At 39.5% G+C, this 21,046-nt stretch overlaps 1 protein-coding gene across 4 annotated transcripts in view; it reads right to left on the reverse strand.

Annotated features, from left to right (window-relative positions):
- FREM1 (FRAS1 related extracellular matrix 1) overlaps positions 1-21,046 on the reverse strand; it is a 169,250-nt gene that overhangs the window by 12,829 nt on the left and 135,375 nt on the right. For all 4 annotated transcript variants that reach the window (XM_033237386.1, XM_033237385.1, XM_033237390.1 and 1 more), the window contains 5 exons: positions 12,432-12,561; positions 9,041-9,113; positions 2,495-2,644; positions 784-1,022; positions 80-127 (listed from right to left, as the gene is read on the reverse strand). In XM_033237386.1, the coding sequence (XP_033093277.1) occupies positions 80-127; positions 784-1,022; positions 2,495-2,644; positions 9,041-9,113; positions 12,432-12,561 (640 nt within the window). The remainder of the gene's footprint in view (positions 1-79; positions 128-783; positions 1,023-2,494; positions 2,645-9,040; positions 9,114-12,431; positions 12,562-21,046) is intronic.

Here is a 21,046-nt window from a genome sequence, read left to right on the forward strand (position 1 = left end):
AAAAATATAAAATAATAGTTTCATTAAATACTTGCATCCATAAATATAAGAAATTTAGCAATTCTGTGACTACACTTACATTATAGATGATGTCCGTTCCATTTCTATAAACAGAGAATGGACGAACCTGAAATTGACAGATAACAAAATATGAACAGAATCAGATTGACTAATAACTAGGAATAGGGTAAAACCACCAAAAAGATCTTGCTAATGTCTGAACAATTACAAAACCACGTATCTTAAGATTTCCCATGCCCATATCATTGGAATTTCAAAAATCACTAGGCCTAATCAGAATTTTTGATTGTTGTGTGAATTCACACATACACAGTTCCAGTCAGGGAAAAAAATACATCTTCATTTTTAGTATATCTATAGTACACAGAGGTCCAAGCACACACACACGTGCATGTCAATGGTCAGAATGCTGTGTTAATAAGGTCAAAGCCATCGCTTCCACACCCAATTACATCATTTCACCTCACTTTATTTCAGGGTCATAGATCATTTCCTATTTCTCTTGGTCACAAAAGGAATCAAAGCAGAAATCATATGGATGAATCAGCATATCTGTCACCTCAGTTAGTACAATTAAAGGAGCAAGGCAGCCTCAAGATCTTTGTATACAGAAGGCACTGCATAGCTGTGAAAGGAACAATGGCCCCTACTCACTATGAAAATCAAAACAGCTTCTTCAGTGTTTCAGAATATTTATTAATATCTTCTGATCCTTTTAATATGTATTCTGCATATCAATTCCCATAAGGTCCCCATCCTTACTGTTTTGCTATTCCCACGGGTCCTAAGCTTCTTTTGAGAAAGATCTGTAGACTCAAAGCCCCGCAGGGTGTCTCCCCTGGTGACTGCTAGCTGCATGGAAGATGGAAGAGGTCTTCTTTCCAGATGAAAGGAACCAGAAGTGGTGGATGAGGAAGACCCTGGGGGCAGCAGACGCCAAATGCCCTTCTCCCATGTGCTGTGCTTGCTTTGGTTGGAGGAATATGAAGGATGGCATTGTCCTGGAGGCATGCAAGATGGCAGGCGGTCAGTTCATTTTACACAAACAGATAAGGGATCACACTGACACAGCTCCTGGAGCAGCTTGTCATTAAACCTAGATGGATGGTTTTCCCACCAGATGTTGCCTTTTTGCCATTTGCCAGAAATTCCTTTACTCTTCATCAGTTTACATCCAAAAAAGCTGTGCCTGTCTGCACGTCTATTGAGTGATTATAAAGTCATAAAATCAATTTCGTAAACCCCAAATGAAAATCACTGTTATGATTTTATAATCATATCACATACTGGGGGGAAAGTCTCACTTCTCTTATTATAGTATTCCCCAATATACAAGTTTATTCACTGATTAAGCATTATTCCACAAGCACTTTACCATTTCCTAGAAGTAGAAACTGGAATTGTTTAAAGATGTCATAGAATTAAGTAGTATTTATAAAACATTTCACTTAGTTGCTACAGAACAAAGACCCAGTAAATCTTAATAGAGGAGCTCCTACTGGAAACCTCACCAATTAGTATTTCTGGAAAGGCATAAAACATTTGAGGGCAAAACCCTTGTTTGGGTATTTCATATTTCATATACAAGGTATGTATATCATGTATTTTGTGTACTTCACGTGACCAGAAAATTCTACTGGAAAATAAATGTGGTGAGGAAAGGTAGTGGGGAGAGATATTGTGGAAATGTGGATATTATAAAGAAAAGAGGGGAGGGCCCATTTTTTTTTTTTTATAGAGTAAGAAAGAGAAGAGATTTCCAGGCAAGAAAAAAATACAGACCATAGGGCATGACATATAAAAATGGGAGTGTAAGACTGAGTATGGTACAAACACTTGTCAAATGCTAAAAAGACAAGTAACTAGAAGGCATTTGGTGGAAAAAAATCAGAGCACCAAAGCTCTGGCTGGTCTTTATTTTATTTAGTTTACAGGTTGTTCTTTAGCATAGACAATCCAGGACCTGTTTGGCGCTGCCATCCAAAGTCATTCATTAATATTCTCCAGCTGCTCCCAAATTCCCAAGCCAGCTGCATCTTTCACATCTATTTTTCTCCAATTCCTTCCTCTCTTAGAGTTTTCCTGGTCACACTACAGTGGGGGCTCAGATTTTAGGCATTAAGAGCGCTCTTTAACAGAGGAAGATAATTACAGCTCTACAGACTCTGGGGGAAAATAATTGTCGATAGATTCTCACCAACACTATTTCCCCCTCGGTGAGAACAACAAACGGGTAGAAAAAAAACAACTACGGCACTGACTTGTTGCTTTTCTCAAGTGATCGTTCTTAGCAGGAGGAAAACCACATGAAGCAGAAACCAGAATAAAGGGCCTACATCACGACTGAGGGTGCTTTCTTGACAAGAAATTAAGCATTTTGATTTGAAGGTGTTATCAAGCACGCTGGCTGTTGAAGGCAAGAGCTACGGCGCCAGGACCGCTCCTGATTTCAAGATGAGGATCAAAAGAATACCTCCTTTTGAGTCCAAAATTTTCACTGCAGCTTTTGTCTTTGTGCCAAGAACTGCATTCACAGGGGAGTTCAGAATTACTTCAAAGACCTCATCATCTTCCTCTAATCCGTCATAGGTAATTGCTATATTCCACATCTTAGTTGACATTCCTACAAGAAGTAAACATTTTAATTACTCTTTAATTGCTATTTCAATCACCTAGGTGTCAGAGAAATATATTAATTAACATGTCTACAGCTAGACTGCAGTAGCCGGAGTGAGCTATTGTACTGCTACCAACTCACTGAAGTCCTGCTGTTCTCCCAAATAATATGAAAAGACCACATTTGTTCCTGGACAATGATGATTCCGTTTAAATGCAAACACTGTAACAAAAAAGTAAGCTGCATTATGTAAGGGATGAAAAAAATGGTTATTAGATGAGATCCAAGACTTAATTATTTTCCCAACCTGTCCCTTCTCTTCTTAAGAATAAACAAGTATTGCAATCTTAAAATCTTAATAGTTTAAAAAATCTTAAGCTGTTGATGCAGACAGAAGTGATTATTGGATGGTACTTCATGCTATTCATGCAACCCTTGAAATGATTGATTTCTTAATCATTTCTAAAGACAGCTGCCTGCATCGGCTTCCCCACTTCCTGAGATCTTTCTAGCCCACAAAGGGTTTTTCTGACGATGTAATACTCAGTAGTTTGGTATCCTCCTAGAGAGACTTTATGGGCTGGGGGTTCTAGAAATAGAGCCCTTTTTTCCCCTCTTTCTGGCTGCCTCTATTCATGAAGTTACAATCAAGCTTGGTTCACAGTAACTTTGTGAACTTAATATTATACAAAACAGTTTTGACATTACAAACATATCCCAGCCATCCTGTCACCACCAAGATGGGAAACAAAGCAACCCCAGATACATAAAATATTAAGACTGGAAGGAACTTCTGAGATGATCTCATCCTGACCAGTTTCCATGATGTGGATCATAGGATATCCCCTGAGTTTATTTAGAAGAACAAGTAGTGGCAGGAAGTAAAGGGAATACTTTTTAGTGGAGAAAGAAGGCTCAAGTTTAAGAGGAATAAACACAGTCAACTTATGATTTAACTTTTCTGAGCTAAGTTGGAAAAGCTTACTTTGCCATTTGCTCATTGGCTATTTCAGTGTTTTTACTCCCTTAAGCCCCCCATATAACAGAGTTAAACTTTTTCAAAAGTCTTCTCTTAAAAATATAACTTGGCCAGGTGCAGTGGTGAACACCTGTAATCCCAGCACTTTGGGAGGCCAAGGTGGGTTTATCACTTGAGCTCAGGAGTTTGAGACCAGCCTGGCCAACAGACTGAAACCCCATCTTTACAAAATACAGAAACAAAAATTAGGTGGGCGTGGTGGCAAGTGCCTATGATCTCAGCTACTCAGGAGGCTGAGGTGGGAGGATCACTTGAGCCCAGAAGGTCAAGGCTGCAGTGAGCCCAGAATGTGTCACTGCACTCCAGCCTGGGCAACAGCTCCAAAAAACGCCCCTTTTACCTTGCAGGTTGCCTTCTACAGACTTACACCTCTCAACTGTCCATCTATACAGTGGCCTCTTTCTTGAAGGTATGCCTCACATAGATCTCATGATCTAATCAGTCTCTTCAATTCTCAACAGAAGCCAATGGAAAGGTGAAGGTATCCACTTCTTCTACTTTTGGCTGGCTGCACTTAGAGGGGAAAAATTAGGTGTATTCAGAATAATTGTATTTTATTAAAAATAGGCTGACAGCTAGTTTTCAGTGCTGAGTTCTTAAATCAATTACGTTCACAGTCTTTGCAAAAGCAGGTGAAGCATCTAGTATGTATAATAATACCATGCAATTCCCATCTCATGGATGGATAAATCAACACATCAAAATATATATTTTGTAATTATGATATGCTTATCTTTGCATTAGATGCTATGGAGAATGCCAGAGGTGTAAAACAAGCCAAGCCCTGATCTAAAGGAACTTAAAATCTTTTGGAGGAGACAGAAGCAAAACTAGGAAAGTCAAATAATTATTGAAAGCTATGTATGTTTAGCTACTAAAAGATACAGAATAGATGGTCGAGCCTATATAAATGTGGGCTTTAGAAGTGAAAGGATTAGGAGGGAAGAAATGGGAAAACAACATAAGCAAAGACAGGAAGATAGCAAAGACAGGAAGATAGCAAAGTAGAAGTCTTGACTAGGGAAGGGTAAGTGAATTAGCTGGCTGGAATAGAGAGGTTACATGGGTGGACAGGAGGCCATAAGGCTGCAAAGATCATTTGTAGCCAGACTGCAGAGAGCCTTGGACACCTGGCCAGATTCAGACTTTACAACATAGGCAACAGGGAAGGTTCTTGAACAAAGAAGTCACATGATGAAAGTGGATTAGCAAAATGAACCTGAGAGTGTTATGTGAGAGTTTGGAGACCCAGGCAGATAGACAGATAGGCTAGAAGTTTGGAGACCACATAGACAGCTGCTGTAATACAATTGGCATGAAAAGATAAGAGGTGGACAATGAAGAAAGCATTTGAATAATATGATTATTAATATTTGGAGAACTGTTTTAACCCTCAAAGACCATAAAGTTAAGCATTATGTAAATAAAATCCAATACAAAAAATATTTCCAACTCCCAACCAACTCCCTTATTTTAAGGTTAATTTTTAAAAATTATAGTACCCCCAACCAAAACAAACAAACAAACAAAAAACTTAAGGTTTTTGTTGGACCTTACAGGGTAGAACCAGATGGTTAGGGGTTAGAGAAAGTATCTTTTGAGTTTCATTTAAGAGCTTCTGATTTGTTTGTGTGCATTCCAACTTGGTTTCTATGCTTACCAGGTGTGCACAGAGGACTAACTCTTCAGGTTAATGAGATTGGAAGTAAAAACTTTATCATTTTTTCCCTTCCTCTTTCACTTTCAAGGTGCAAAGTATTTGCTAAGTCCCTGAGATATACAAGCATTTTCAGAAGGCTTGGACTGGCTCCCTGTTCCCACAAAACAAAAGGTGCTGAAGAGGAAAGAGAGGTGTCATTTTATGCAGACATATTCCACTTTACAGACTAGGTGAGTTCCTGGATATCTTCCTGCGAAACAGATTTCTGTATTGAAAGACATTTTCTCAATATTTTTTAGTAAATGCCACATTAGAGATCTGTTCCCTTGGAAAACATTTTGACTCTAGGGAATGATGAAGTATTAATTAAGAATGCTGCAAGCTTTTCAATAATGCATATTTTAAAGGAAAACAATCATTTTCTTAGGTGTATTTTTATATCTACTCAAGACTAGTCACAATAGCTGAATGCAAAGTAGTTAGGGTTTGCTTTTGTTTGCTTGGTATTTTTTTGGTTTGGTAGCATAGTCGCAACTTCAAGGCAAGCTTCCTTCCAGCTCCCACATAAGAGTTCTCAAACCTTATGGCATCCCACTGTCTTTGGTTGTTCACTCTGTTTCTTTACCCAATCATGGAAGCTGCCATTTTAAAATAAACAAATTGGTTTCCCTTGGTAAAATGGGTTGGTATGGGGACAGGGACACCAGACCTAGAAGAGGCAAGGATTAACAAGACAGGAGTAAATATTTACTGAACCTGTGGACACGGAGAACTTCAAAATTCTCTAAAGCAAGATTTCAGTTTGTAAAACTGCTTCTGGGTTAATAAATTCCAAAACAATGAACAACCAATTGGTTTTTTCTTAATTTATAAGACATGCTTATATTATTTCTTAAATTATCTAAATAATATCTAAAATCATAAGATTACTTAAAGCCCCCAGAAGTCATTGGTATCTATTCAGCACAGCATGTGAGCTCTTCTAGACAAATGGGTATTTATCTTATCCAGTAGAATCTCCAAGAGGTAGATTTCAGAGTCTCTTCTAGTGTGACATATTCTAGATCCTATCAATCCAAACAGAGCAACTGATGGGCTGCTGGAAACCTACTAGCAGCCAAAATTACTCCTAATCTTGTGACAAACAGACCTCAAATTATGAAGATGACATATGGCAAAGACTCAAGAAATGGAAAAGTTGGAACTGCCTTAACATGAAGTAGGAAGGGACAGAGTGCAAATCATCTCACCCTTTCATTGTAGAGATTGTAGGGTTGGCCACAAGAACCTGTACCAGTGTGGGAGTAAACGGCACATAAATAACAGGAATCTTTCCCATATATAACAGGATCTCTTCCCACAAAAGAAGGTCAGCCAGAGGAACCAGCTTATCTGAGTTAGAATGTTAAATATCGGCCGGGCGTGGTGGCTCAAGCCTGTAATCCCAGCACTTTGGGAGGCCGAGACGGGCGGATCACGAGGTCAGGAGATCGAGACCATCCTGGCTAACACGGTGAAACCCCGTCTCTACTAAAAATACAAAAAACTAGCCGGGCGAGGTGGCAGGCGCCTGTAGTCCCAGCTACTCGGGAGGCTGAGTCAGGAGAATGGCGGGAACCCGGGAGGCGGAGCTTGCAGTGAGCCGAGATCCGGCCACTGCACTCCAGCCTGGGCGAAAGAGCGAGACTCCGCCTCAAAAAAAAAAAAAAAAAAAAAAAAAAGAATGTTAAATATCACAGGAAGGAGGCCAAAAACAAAATACAGATTTTTGCACGTCAAAGTGAAGGTTCACTGTTATAGGTTGAATTGCGTTTCTGAAAAATCAAGTCCTCACTCCCAGTACCTCTGAATGTGACCTATTTGGAACTAGGGTAATTACAGGTGTAATTAGTTAACGTGAGGTCATACTGGAATAAGGTGTGCTCCTTATCCATTATGACTGGTGTTGCATAAAAAGAGGGACTTGGCTGGGCGCAGTGGCTCATGCCTGTAATCCCAGCACTTTGGGAGGCTGAGGCAGGCAGAGCACGAGGTCAGGAGTTCGAGACCAGTCTGGCCAATATGGTGAAACCCCATCTCTACTAAAAATACAAAAAAATTAGCCAGGTGTGGTGTTGTGCGCCTGTAGTCCCAGCTACTCAGGAGGCCAGGGCAGGAGAATTGCTTGAACCCAGGAGGCGGAGGTTGCAGTGAGCTGAGATCGCGCCACTGCACTCCAGCCTGGGTGAGATGACTCCATCTCAAAACAGAAGAAAAGGGCATGGGAGGGGGCACTTTAGAACACAGACATGCACACAAGGAGAACACTATGAAGATGAAAGCAGAGATGGGGGTGATGCAGCAGACACTAAGAATGCCAAAGTTTGCCACCCAGCCACCAGAAGCATGGAAGAGAGGCCGGAAATTCATTCAGAAGTAATCCCTCATGCTGACACCTTGATCTCGGACCTCTAGCCTCCAGAACTGAGACACTCGAGGTCTCTGTTTCAAGCTACCCCGTGTTTGATGCCGTGTTATGACAGCCTTAGGAAACTAACACAGTCCTCAAGCATCATGCGACTTGCAGTGAACTGCAGAAACCCATTTTTCTGTGTTTGATGTTAAGATAGGCAATTTTGAGGTGGTGCTGGTACTTAGGCCATTTTCTTTTGCCTTTGCTCAACCCTTTATGAGTTAGTGGCAGATGATGTCAATAGTTTACACTTAGAGGAGTGTTCTCAGTGTGCAGAATATCTCCTTGGCAGGAAAGCACAAAGCCACAGTCCTGTCTGTTTCTCCAGGCCCGTTGTATTTGCTGCTCCCAAGCCCCTACATTTGACTCAGATCCATCTCAAACCCCAGGGAAATAGAGAGTGACATTCAGTGAGTGAGGCAGAGCTACTTGTCCCATCCACAGAAGCCAGGGAAAGATGGCGGGGCTCCAGCCTCAGCTTTAGGCACAGTTCCCCAAAGGTGTGTTTGTGCTTTTGTGTTAGTCCTTCATCCTGGAGTTTTCTTCTTCATCTAAATGCTAAAATACTGCCTCCCCTGGGAAATCTTCCAAGACTTCTCTTAGCCCAAATAACAGCTCATGTTTTGGGTTCCAGTGCACACTATCAGAGAGTATTTTCTTGTCTGTGTTTCTCACACAATGGCACACCCTTGAGAGCAAGTACCAGCTTTTTTTATTTCCACTTGCACCTAGCAAAATTTTTCCACAAATTTAAAACAAAATAAGTGCTACTTAACTAAATAATAATTTCCCCTGGAATCTCCTAATATGAACCTATTCCATGAGGGATCATTTAGAAATGCCCTTTAGAAATCCATATAAACATAACATTCTTAAAAATTTCATAAAAAATCTGAGGCAATTAAACTAGAACAACTTTGTATTAGAACTTCAAATAATTTCTAAATGATCGTATTTTTTTCTGGATTGTGTTGGATGTTTGCTTTGATATCTCATATTTATTATAATCTTTCTCCTCATTTGAAATCAAAATTCACTTGTTATTAAAAAAAAAAAAATAAGGGCAAAATCTCAAATCCAAACACAGCTCTTTTAGAGTGGGGTGGTATGGCTCCCTGAGGAGTTTTTAGTTGGCCAAAGTTGTGTAATATTCTGTCTTCTCTACAATCTCCAGACATGCCTACAAAAATAAAAAACAAACAAACAAAAAAAGCACACACACATAAAACAAACTGCAGACACAAAATGTACCTGGGTCAAACTGAATCAGTTTAGATGGAGTCACGGTGAAATCTTTTCCAACTGCAGCTGACACTTGGTTGACCTTAGGAGGAAAAAAAAATCTTTTAAAAATAAAGATAAATATTCTACAATAGAGAAACAGCTATTCTCCCTCACACTAGACTAAACTCATGCTCTTAAATCTGTTTTTAATATTAAGTAGGGCTTTTAAAAAAATTATATAAGCCATTTGGGATCCAGGCAACATGGATTTTCCTTAAAGTTGACTTTTTGTTAGGCTAATACCAATGGAAAGGAAAGCTTTTGTTTTGTTTGGTTTTTCCTTTATAAATGATTTAGTTATCGAAGAAAGGGACATGAATTTTTGTCTATATTTTTGGGGGACTATATTTTTGTCTTTGTTGCAAGCACAATTTTATTACCTTCCTTCTACCCCAATTTGGTTTTAAAATAGTCCCTCAAAAGAAAAAGAGGGAGAAAATTGAAGAGGAGAAGAAAAAGCAGGTACTCCTGACAACCCGTGTGATGATCTATCAGCTAGCTTGGAGGTATCCTGCAAGCTCCAGGGCACTGAAAGCCTTTAGACTAGATTAACTCAAACACATCTGGTTCATTTTCCTGTCTGGATGAAACCGTCACTCTTCACAAACATGAAGGAGAGTTTTGTGGGACTGGCAGACCTGGTGAACAGCCAGACAAAGGAGATCCACACCCCAAACCAAGGACTTTCAAGGACCCCATCAAGTAGGTGTTTTAAAACAAACATACAAACAAACAAAAATGCCCTAGTCTAAGGAGACTATTGATATACCCCTGCTTCTCAGCTCCAGCTCCAAGGCTAAAAACCAAAGAGGCGATTTTAGCGCTCTGAAGTCATAGCCTTGAATTCCAACCAAAGGGTGCCCAAACACATGTTAAGAAGTGTCCTTGGGCCGGCACAGTGGCTCATGCCTGTAATCTCAGCACTCTGGGAGGCTGAGGGGGGTGGATCACCTGAGGTCAGGAGTTCAAGATCAGCCTGGCCAACATGGTAAAACCCCGTCTCTACCAAAAACAAAAAAATTGGCCAGGCGTAATCCCAGCTACTGGGGAGGCTGAGGCAGGAGAATAGCTTGATGTGGGGGTTGCAGTGAGCTAAGATGGTGCCATTGCACTCCAGCCCGGTGACAGAGTGAGATTCCATCTCAAAAAAAAAAGTGTCTATGTCTTTGGCTGATTGGGAAAACAAGTCATCAAATGAGAATCCTGTGCGAGCATAACAGACTGCTGTTACTTGTGCAAATTTGTTAGATGTTTAAGATGGTCAGGAATGTGGGATACTTCTGTACCTTCTTACAAAAGAATGAAGTGCACAATGAAAAGCTGAAAAATTCCTACTTCTATAGCCTCAGACCATATGTCCATTTCAAATCAAAGGCCCCCTCACATATTAATTGGTTAGCAGTGGAAACATTTTGCTGGAAAAGGGTATTACTTCCTAAGCTTCCATTTGCTCTTTGTCGACAATGCCAAGGCTCCTCTGGAATCACCTTTCATTGTGAAAAGGCAGCCCATTGTACACCTGTATCCACCATATGCTGAAAGTTGCATTTCCCTGCATGGTTCTTGCACGTGCAATTACCTAGTATTTACTACCACTGAGTTTACAGAATCCTATGTGGGAAAAGAAATGGTCTGAGGCAAGGTGGTTGGAGAAATCAGTCAGGTGAAGGTGCACAATTCAAACCAGGGCAATCCACACAGGGTGAAAGTACCACCTTGTTCCCTGTTCCCAGTCAAGCAGCCAAGCTTTAGTGTAAGACTGGAGGTTGTGCTCAGGGTAGAGTTGTCCTGAAAGACTCTGGGACTGTGCTTGATGAAGGCCTGCACACTCAGCTGGCAGGTTCGTTGTGCACTTTCAGCATAAATAAGCATAAGGTTCCATGTAACACCATGCCTGTTCTTTCTACCTGGCAAGGTGAATGGTGGCGTGGCCCAAAACTCCAGCCTAGAGCATATGGTGCTTTCTATGGAGGACTGGAGGATTATTAGAAAACCATCCAGGCAGATTCTTCCTTATTCTATAAGCAATCTTCTGGAAAACTATAGGGCATGCCAAGTTTTCTCCTGTCTTAATAACAAAAAAGTAACCAATAGATCTAGGAAAAAGAACCTGTGTCCACTGGAAAGATAAATACTGAGCCTGGATATGGTCAAATTTATGTTCGCAGGCTTCTGAGGGTGACTTGAATTCATTATTAAATTGAGACTTAACAGAAATGGCCTTTTCCCCAGAAGCTAATACCAATGTCTTTTTCATCAGATGAGAGGTGGTGGGGGGCGGAGTCTTTACAGCTCATTCTCCATCATTAGTGTGTACAAGTGTTTCATGCTCTCATTCTCTTGAAGTGCTGTTATAATGACTCCTGAAAAAAAAATTCTTCAATTCTAGAAGCATAGGTTGTGCTTCATGGGTCACATCAATGAAAAGAAATAGCAAGTTGACTGATCTAGAAGTGGCTACCTGAAAATTCTTTATATTTCAGGGTGCCTGTATTAGTATATGCTCTCCTAATTTTGTATGGCTTGGACAACTCTTAAGATAGATGGGTTTAAGCTGCCTATTTGCCTCATCAACTGAGCGCATGGGAAGTCACTGAGGTGCATACTAAGAGAAAGCCTCTTGGAACTGAAATTTGCTCTGGGTACCCCACAGAACGTCTTGCATACAATGTCTCTTTCTAAAGCAGAGTTCAGCCCAAGTTCACAAAGTTGAATATAGCTCTCTGTGAAATAAAATCTCAAAGTTTAAAGAGTTTATAAAAACAAATACCAGCTTTCAAAATCAAAAACGGATTTTAAAAATTAATATCTCAGCCAGGCATGGTGGCTCACACCTGTAATCCCAGCACTTTGGGAGGCCAAAGTGGATGGATTGCCTGAGGTTAGGAGTTAGAGACCAGCTTGGCCAACATGGTGAAACCCCATCTCTACTAAAAATACAAAAATTAGCAGGGCGTGGTGGCAGGTACCTCCAATCCCAGCTACTCAGGAGCCTGAGGCAGGAAAATCACTTGACCCTGGGAGGTGGAGGTTGCTGTGAGCCAAGATTGCACCATTGCACTCCAACCTGGGCAACAAGAGAGAGACTTTGTCTCAAAATAATAATAATAATAATAATAATAATTCTTGTGCTAGCTTCAGCAACACATACACTAAAAAATCATATCTCAGAATTTATGAACCTAGATGATGGATGGAGGGACAAGGAGGTTTTGTGGTTAGAATCTTTAGAATAGTGGGATCTCCCTACAATTTGAAATTTCCTTGGTCACTCTGAATTTTTCTAAAAAAATATAATGAAAGACACCAACCAGCAACATAAGTTTTAGCTTGATAATTTACATTTCAGAGTCATTACCTTTATACCCACAAAGGCCGAGTCCATGGAATATCCCCTTCTGATAATTTCCAAGGGCAACACACCCACATTCTCACAGACTTCATATTCGGTCTGTGACCATTCAATATGAGACCACTTCAGTTCCAAACTGTGCATGAAAGGAAAAGATAAATCATTAGAATGCATAGTATATGCCTGTAGGGATTCTCCACTGAGCAGACTGAGTGGAAAAAAATGGTTGATCAACCTACACCAGTAATGGAAATTCCTTACACTTATTTGATACATTTTAGTTCACAAAGAATTCATACTAACGTTATCTCATTTGATCCTTACAACAACCCTGTAAGGTAGACAGAGCAAAGGATTAGAATTCCATTTTACAAATGAAGAATCTAGGGTTAAAAGGCTGCTGAAGGTCCCACAGATATTTACAACTAAAAGGGGACTCAATCTTGAATGTTTTAAAGAGAAAGGAACTAGCAGTTGTTAAGTTCAAGGAGACATTCCTTTTTGGAAAAGACACTGATACGAAGTCTTCTATCTTATCATTTAGATAAGGATAATTGGTACAACAAGAACAATTCCGGACAGAGATCCTCTCTGAACTTGGGTTCAGTTTAATAACAAAATATTCTTGAGGATGTGCTTAGGAATTAAGTGTTTCATAAGTGTTATTTGTTTCTCTTTCTGTGCATTAAAAAGGACTCTACTGGTATGAGGCTTGGATGCAACTATACAACTAAATAAACCTGATAAATAGAGGATAGTCTTTTTTTCTACAATATATTTAGTGAGTCCAACATTTGGTGGAAATTGTCTTCTTTAATCTTCATCTAGAGAGGAACTTTTTTTTTTCAAAAACAAACAAACAAACAAACAAGACTCAGAGAGGTTAACCAACCAACTTAAAGGCAAAAAGTCATGACAAAGCTAATAGCAGAGATGAAATCTAAGCATAAATCTAATGCCAAATCTTCCGTCCATCCTCTACCATTTCTCTCCCCAATTGAAGTTCTTCGTGACTGTTTTGTGAGCTCAAGCAGAGCAATACAGTTTTATCTTCACCCAGAAACATTTTGTTTTTTGAGGTCTTGGCTTTTTTTTTTTTGCCATCTGTAACCTTACTATAGAGCAGGATAAAAGACACAAGAAACCTTCACCATGATTGTTAACTGCACCTCCATTGTTTTCGTTTTATTCAGTTGCCTTTTATTCTAAATTTACAAAATCCTCAGTGGTTGCCTTACTTGTACTTCCCACACTTTTAGTCAGATTCAGACTCTTTCCTCTCAACTTTTAAGTTTATTTATTATAATTTATTTCTTTTTTTGTGGAACTAGAAATTCTGGGTGCTACCATATGGAACATGGGTTCACACATCTAACACACTCTCCAGGCATTCCTGGGGCCATTCATATTAGTGAGGAAGTCTGTCTTCAAATAACCACTGTGTCCACACTGATCATGTGTCAAAATCACGTTCTATGGATCAAGCTCACCAGCCAGATAAACTCAACAGCATAGGTTCATAGCTGAGCATCATGGGCCCGGGGGCAAGGGGAGGGTGAGACCATGGAATTATCACAGGGGCTCATGAATCTATATAAACATACATGTTTATTCAATCAGATTTAAAATTTATTGCCTCTGAGTTTATTGCTACTTCATATTAACAAAATGTTAAACATGAAAACAGGATCCTAATCTCAAAAAATATTGGAAACTTCATGGGTCTCAGATGCAACTGAATTCAGATCTGGCATGAAACAGAAATAAATGATTGCAGTAATACCTCTTTTTCACAATTTGCTTTCTGAAGGTTTCAGTTACTTGTGGTTAACTGTGGTCTGAAAATATTAAGTGAAAAATCCCAGAAACAAATAATTCATAAGTTTTAAACATCATGCTGTTCTGAGTTCTGGGTGATGAAAAATCACATCATCCCCTGCTGTTCCACCTGGGGCAAGAATCATGCCTTTGTCCAGCACGGCCACACAGAAGATGCTACCTGCCCATTAGTCACTCCAAAGCTGGCTTGGTTATCAGACTGACTGCCATAGTGTCACAGTGCTTGTGTTAAGTCACTCTAATTTTCTGTAATCATGGCCCCAAAGTGCAAGAGTAGTGATGCTGGCATCCCATGATAGTTGCTCTATTTTATTATTGGTTATTGTGATGAATCTCTTACTGTGTCTAGCTTGCACATTAAACTTTATCATAGCAATGTATGTGCAGTATAGGAAAAAGCATAGTGTACGTAGGGTTCAACACTATTTGCACTTTCAGACATCCACTGGAGGTCTTAGAACATATCTCCCACAGATAGGAGGGATTAGTGTGTGCTTAACAAATTACAAGATAACAAACAACAAGGATATCATAAATGCCAATAGAAATATGTTGCAAAGAATCCCAAAAAGATCCAGGTAAACGAGAAAGAAAAACAAAGTCAGCAAGATGGATTAGAGGAAAAGAGAGAAAGATGAAACGGGAAGGAAAGGAGGGCAGTGGGAAAGGATGAAACAAATACATTTGCATGGATTTCAGCTATCAGTAGGGTTCAAATGAGTTTCAATGTCCAATTATTCTGAGAATTCATCCATCGCTAATGCTAACCATGACAAGTAAAATTCTATCAATGCCATGCTGTAGCTCCTGGTGACCTCAAGGAGAAAAGCTAAATGCAATTTGATTTCTGATCTAGATCCAGAAGGGAACCATTCAAAGGGCTGTTCAGCTTCAAGGTACAAAGGGTCTTAGTGTTTGGGAATGTGCGTGCATTTCCCTGACGCACCATTTGAATGCTGCATGATGCTTACAGGTCAAGGTTGTCATTACACAATGCTCTATTTTATTTTCTTAAGACTACTCACTACAAATAATAAAGAGTTATTGAAAAGCCATGAAATTTAAGCCAGGCCATATATTTTTGAGAAAAAATGTCTAAATAGCAAAGCACCTGCATATCTACAGAATACGTACAATATATGTTTTGAATGTGATTTTTTTTCCTGCTTTTTGCAGTACTATATTTGAGAAGATCTTTCTATGCTGAGACTCTGATTGCTTAAACTGTGTACAAACACCTGGAAGAAAAATAAGAGATGTAGTCAATCATTTGGGAATTTTCCCTGCAAGAAGCTACACAGCTATATGCCTGGCATCATGTAAATGTCCAAATCCAGGAGCCCATGAAAGAGATTTGTAAAGTTCTAGACGTGTAGGTGTCATGTAGATAAAGATTGGTTCATATCTTCCTATTTTAACAAAGCTTTCAATTTCCTATCACCTGTCATTCTATGGTCAGAACTCTATGCCATGGACACACTTTATATGTAACCCATATGGCAATCACTTCAAGTCATTTAGCAGGAGGGGAAAACTCCTTAAGCCTCTAATTCAGGCTTTCCCAACCATTTTGGACCAGACAATTCTTTGTTGTGGGAGGCCATCCTGTGTGGGAATGATGTTTAACAGCATCCCTGTCCTCCTCACATTAGCTGTAGTAGCACCACTTCCCTCTAGTCATGACAACCAAACATGTTTCTGGACCTTGACAAATGCTCCTTGGGAGAAAAGTCACCCCAACTCGAGAATTTCTTCCATATGTGGTTTTAATGTGTTTGTCACAATAGAAAAAGGTGGTTCACTGGGAGACAGAGGTTGCAGTGAGCCGAGATCACACCACTGCACTCCAGCCCGGGCAGCAGAGCAAGACTCCATCTCAAAAAAAAAAAAAAAAAAAAAAAAAGAAAGAAAGAAAAGGAAAGAAAAGAAAGAAAGCAAAAACTGGTTCAATGTGAAGCTAAATTCGGATCCCTGGAAACCACTGCTGTTAGTGGAAGACATGGCATGAACAGTGGAAATAAAATTGGATTTGAACTTGTGAGGCTTCAGGTCCCTCTGTCACTCACCAGCTCTAAGCAGTCAGGTAAAAGAACGTTGTTTAAACACCCAGTTTAAAACCACAATCTCTTTCCCAAACACAGCACTTCTAATCCCCCTTCTCCTGATCAAGTTTTCCATGTTTCCAAAGCATGTACCACGTACAACAAGCATACTATCATATTGATTTAGATCCTATGTTTGCTCCAAGGAAGCACAGGTCTTTGGTTCATTGTGGTAACCCAGGTGTCTTGTAGAGCGTCTAAAACATGGTGAGTGCTCAATACATGTTTGTTAACTGAATGAATGAGTCTTGTTTATCCCACTGTTTCCTGAGCTAAGTTGACCATTGATATGGTTCGGCTGTGTCCTCACATCTTGAATTGTACTCCCATAATTCCCACATGTTGTGGGAGGGACCCGGTGGGAGATAACTGAATCATGGGGGTGGTTCCCCCATACTGTTCTCATTGTAGTGAATAAGTCTCATGAGATCTGATGATTTTATAAGGGGTTTCCCTTTTTACTTGGCTCTCTCATTCTCTCTTGCCTGCCACCATGTAAGCTTGCCTTTTGCCTTCTCCCATGCTTGTGAGTCCTCCCCAAACACGTGAAACTATGAGTTCATTAAACCTCTTTTTCTTTATAAATTACCCAGTGTCAGGTATGTCTTTATTAGAGTGTGAAAACAGACTAATACAACCATCGAAAATATTTTCCTCCCCAACCTTACTAACATCATCTTTCATACACTTGGAAAAAAATGCTAGGCTAGATGATTCTCACATGTTCTCTCTAGCCCTGACTTGCTCTGGATTCTTTGACTATTGTTAGGCTTTATTAGCATAGAGAGAAAGATGGCATTGATAAATGAGCATTCTAACATAATTCATAATTTCTTAAAACATATGTATGCTATTTTCTAAGGCATGCATGTAATTCTTAACATTCAGCATTTTCTGGAGATGTATTAATTGCCACAACTGTGAAGAGGATGATGCTACCCTTCAGCTGATAGAGGCCTGGGGTGCTGCTGAATGTTCCGCAGTGCCCAGGAGACTCCCCTGTAACACCAAATGATCTGTCCCAAAATATCTACAGTGCCAACGCTGAGATACCCTGTCCTGGAGTAATAAATATGTTCTTTCTGATATTTTATTTTCTAGCTATTTGATTCACTTATGAAGAAACAATAAGCTGAAAGAAATACCTGGATTTAAATCACCAGTTTGGGAACTGGGGCATTAATCCAGGTTAACAAGAGTCTATGAAAAAGATATTTAGACTCTATGCCTCAGTTTCCTTGCTTCCAATAATAATGTAATTATTATACGTCACAAAGTGCAATAATGATAAGTCTGTACTTCAAAGGGGGTAAGTGAACCTTCATGAATTCTCAGTAAGTATTTTGAGCTTCTCAGCAAAAGGTTTACAGAAGCTAAAACTGTGATTCCATTACTATCCTTATAACTATATCTTCATTTATAATCAAGTAGCATGTGACAAGAATTCCTGAAAATGTTAACAAATATTTTTTCAAGTATCCAATCTAAGACTTATCAATTCAAAGATGATGCTATTAAACTCCATAATCGAATGCTATGGACACCTGTGTTTTCATTTTTCTCTTTTTCTCTTGATAATGGGGAAATAGGGTTTAGCCAAGAGGCCGCAGAGTGAGTACCCAAAACAAGTGCTTTGGAATCAAGCACACCTTGTAACCACTGATTAGTGTGTGATTACGGTCAGTTACGCAGTCTCTCTGGGCCTCAGTTTTCATTACCTTAAAATTGAGGAGAATTACACTCATGTCAAATGATTAAAATTAAAATTACTTAATAGGTATAAAGCACCTGTACACAGTGGGTGCTTAATAAGTGCTATTTTTCTTCCTTTCCTCTGTGCTTTCCTAAGATCTAGTCTGAAGACAAAAACCTTAACTCCTGGCTTGCAGGTAATGTGGAGGTATTAGCTAGCCAATAGTTTCAACCTCTTCGCCTAGCAGCTGTTTCACAAAAACTGCTAAACATTGCAAAGTTTGCCTGATGGAAATTCCTTTTATTCTTCCGTCCCTTCTCTTTTAAAGCCAAAAATGGACAATAGAACAGTTAGAATGTGCGTTGCCAGAGGTGGGGGAAGAACCAGAGTGCAGAACTGGAGAAACAGTCACTGAGTTATCAAGGACTTCTGCATTCAACATGGCTTTTGAAGTTCACTTTTCTCCAGTGGGCACAAGAAAGAGGTCCACGTGGAAGTTGTATTAGGAAAACAACCTTGACAGAAGTTGGCCACATTCTGTGGTCCACAGAAGTGCTTTTCATGAATGATGTGGGTCCTGTGTAACTTAGTTTGGGGCTTCTGCAGTCATCTTGGAGATTCAACTTGGACTAGAAACATGCATGAGCTTGTGAGGGGTGCGGCCAAGGGGTGAGGCAATAAGATGAGCACTCACTTAGGTCGGGAGGTCAGGGCTCACCCTCCAGTGACTTCAGGATATTTACTTAAAAGCCTTGAGCTTTATTTCCTTATCCTCAGAGGATTGTGTTTGGCAGATAAAATTAGATGACTCATGAAAACACCTACATTTCAGTGCCTGAAATGTAGGCACTTAGCTAAATCTAAATCGTTATGCAAATTTCCATGGATATCAGCATTATAAAATAATTTCTATTTACAATAAAGTGACTTCCAGATGTATTCCATGAAAAATTTGTTCCCTGAGCTATCCTGCCTGTGTGTGGGGTGATGGGTCGAGAGAGGCGATTCTACAGCCCAGCTGGGTTGAGATTTGCTGCCTAGGCTTCGTTTCTGAGAGATTCCCAATCCACACGCACATCTCAATGACTCTAGGATGTGATGCAGTTAAACAAGCACGCAAGCTAGCTAGCTGGCAATAACTTGATGAATCTCACGAAACAAGCATTTCCAAATGCCTTTTACAGTGCAGCATCTATTCTTCCTTCAGGACTGATAGTCCATAGGAATCCTGCAACAGCCAAAACTGACCAACAGTCAAGATTCTCAATTTCCCACTGAACATGGGTCCTTCCCGTGCTCTAAAACAGGCCCATTTCTGTTCCAGACGGCACCCTGCAGTCCCTCTAGCTTTATCACAGAGGTTTCACCCCTTCAGATATGACGAATATGAATCTATTAATCTTGTCTAAGCCAAAGAACAACACAAAGTTCTACAGCATTTAGCTCATTGATTAACATGCATATTGATTGTTCACTTTGTGATTCATCCCAGGATCAATTTCTAATTAGAGGCAGGCTTTCTAATCCACCAAATGTTTCTGGGATACTTCTTCAATCAATTATTGTACCCACATGAATTAACTACAATAGTAATCACCACCACAAGTTGCATTTGTTAAGGACTTTAAATACACAAGATGCTTTCATATACATTACACATCTCATTTGTTTTTCTAAACAAATTGTAGTATCGCTTCCATTTTACAGAAGAGATAACTAAGTCTTGAACAGTCACTAGATGAAGGGCAGAGACAAAGCTCAAACCTTGTCCTCTAGCTCCAAGTTCAGGGATTTGTTATCTATAGTATAAATTCTAGTATGTTAGGTATGAAGTACACACTAATATAGAGGTCTATAATTTACATTTTTAAAAAATCCCACTGAACTTTAAGGTCCTATGTGAGTCAGTATTCCTTCTTTCTTGCTTGGGTGGCCAATGTCTGAAGAGAAAGAAGAAGACAAGCCTGCTGTTCCATTCCCTTCAGGCCAGATTAGCACAGTCTTTGAAATGGGCAAAAAGTTTTTTAGTGTGCTGAGAAAAATCATGCACTCTAAGGCTGCATTTCTGCTTAGAAAAGTCACTTTCTAGCTCTGCCCTCAGTTTTCTCATCTGTAAATTTCAGATTATGATGGTACCTGACTCATAGGTGGTTGTAATGATTAAATGAATAGCAAACACCAATTATATGGCAAATGACTGTAATTTATATTGTACTTGTAACTACATTCTGGCTGGCTGTCTTGGGAAGATGAACCACTATTCATAACCTTGCTTCTTACTGGAAAATTGTGCACCTAGTTCTAAAAACATCTGCTTACAAATGGGGTTGAGGACAACTCTACCGTTCAAAAATGACGATGAGAAATGCTGAGTAATTTTACCCCCCACCCCTTAAAAAGAAAATAGCCTAATATATGTCAGAATCAAATAAAACTTCTCTCTGTATTACCCCTTGGTAGGCATACACCACAGCATTTTGTTCAGTCATGAGCAAATGCACAAATTACATCACGTTGAACTAGAAACATCTCCAGCACAGATACATGAAAGTTAATATCCAACAAAAGCAGGGGCTATTTAAAATGGCCTCAATTAATGTCATAATTAAATTAAGCAAATTTTGCCATAATTCTCATATGAATTTGAGAGTTATTTAAAAATATAAATCATCTTCCAAAAGCAATGTCCTTGATAGTGACAAAGATTGAAAGGGGCTGTGGGTGAAGCAATATCAGCCTAGCATCATTACTGGGGGAAGAAAATTCTCTGTCAGCTACACTGCACTCACACGTGGAGGACCAGAGGTCAGCATCAGGTCAGTAGCGAGTCTGACCAACATTCCTATGTTTTCTTAGTTGAATTACTCTTAAAATGTTAAAAAAAAAAAAAAAAAAAAGTAAAGTCCATGTATTAATGTTTTTGGAGGTTTTTTTTTTTTTTTAAACATTTTCTTGAGAATTGGAAGATATTTGTCTAACGTTGCAAA

The sequence above is a fragment of the Trachypithecus francoisi genome, unplaced genomic scaffold (genome assembly GCF_009764315.1).
Source record: "Trachypithecus francoisi isolate TF-2019V2 unplaced genomic scaffold, Tfra_2.0 Lachesis_group16, whole genome shotgun sequence".
Lineage (NCBI taxonomy): Eukaryota > Metazoa > Chordata > Mammalia > Primates > Cercopithecidae > Trachypithecus > Trachypithecus francoisi.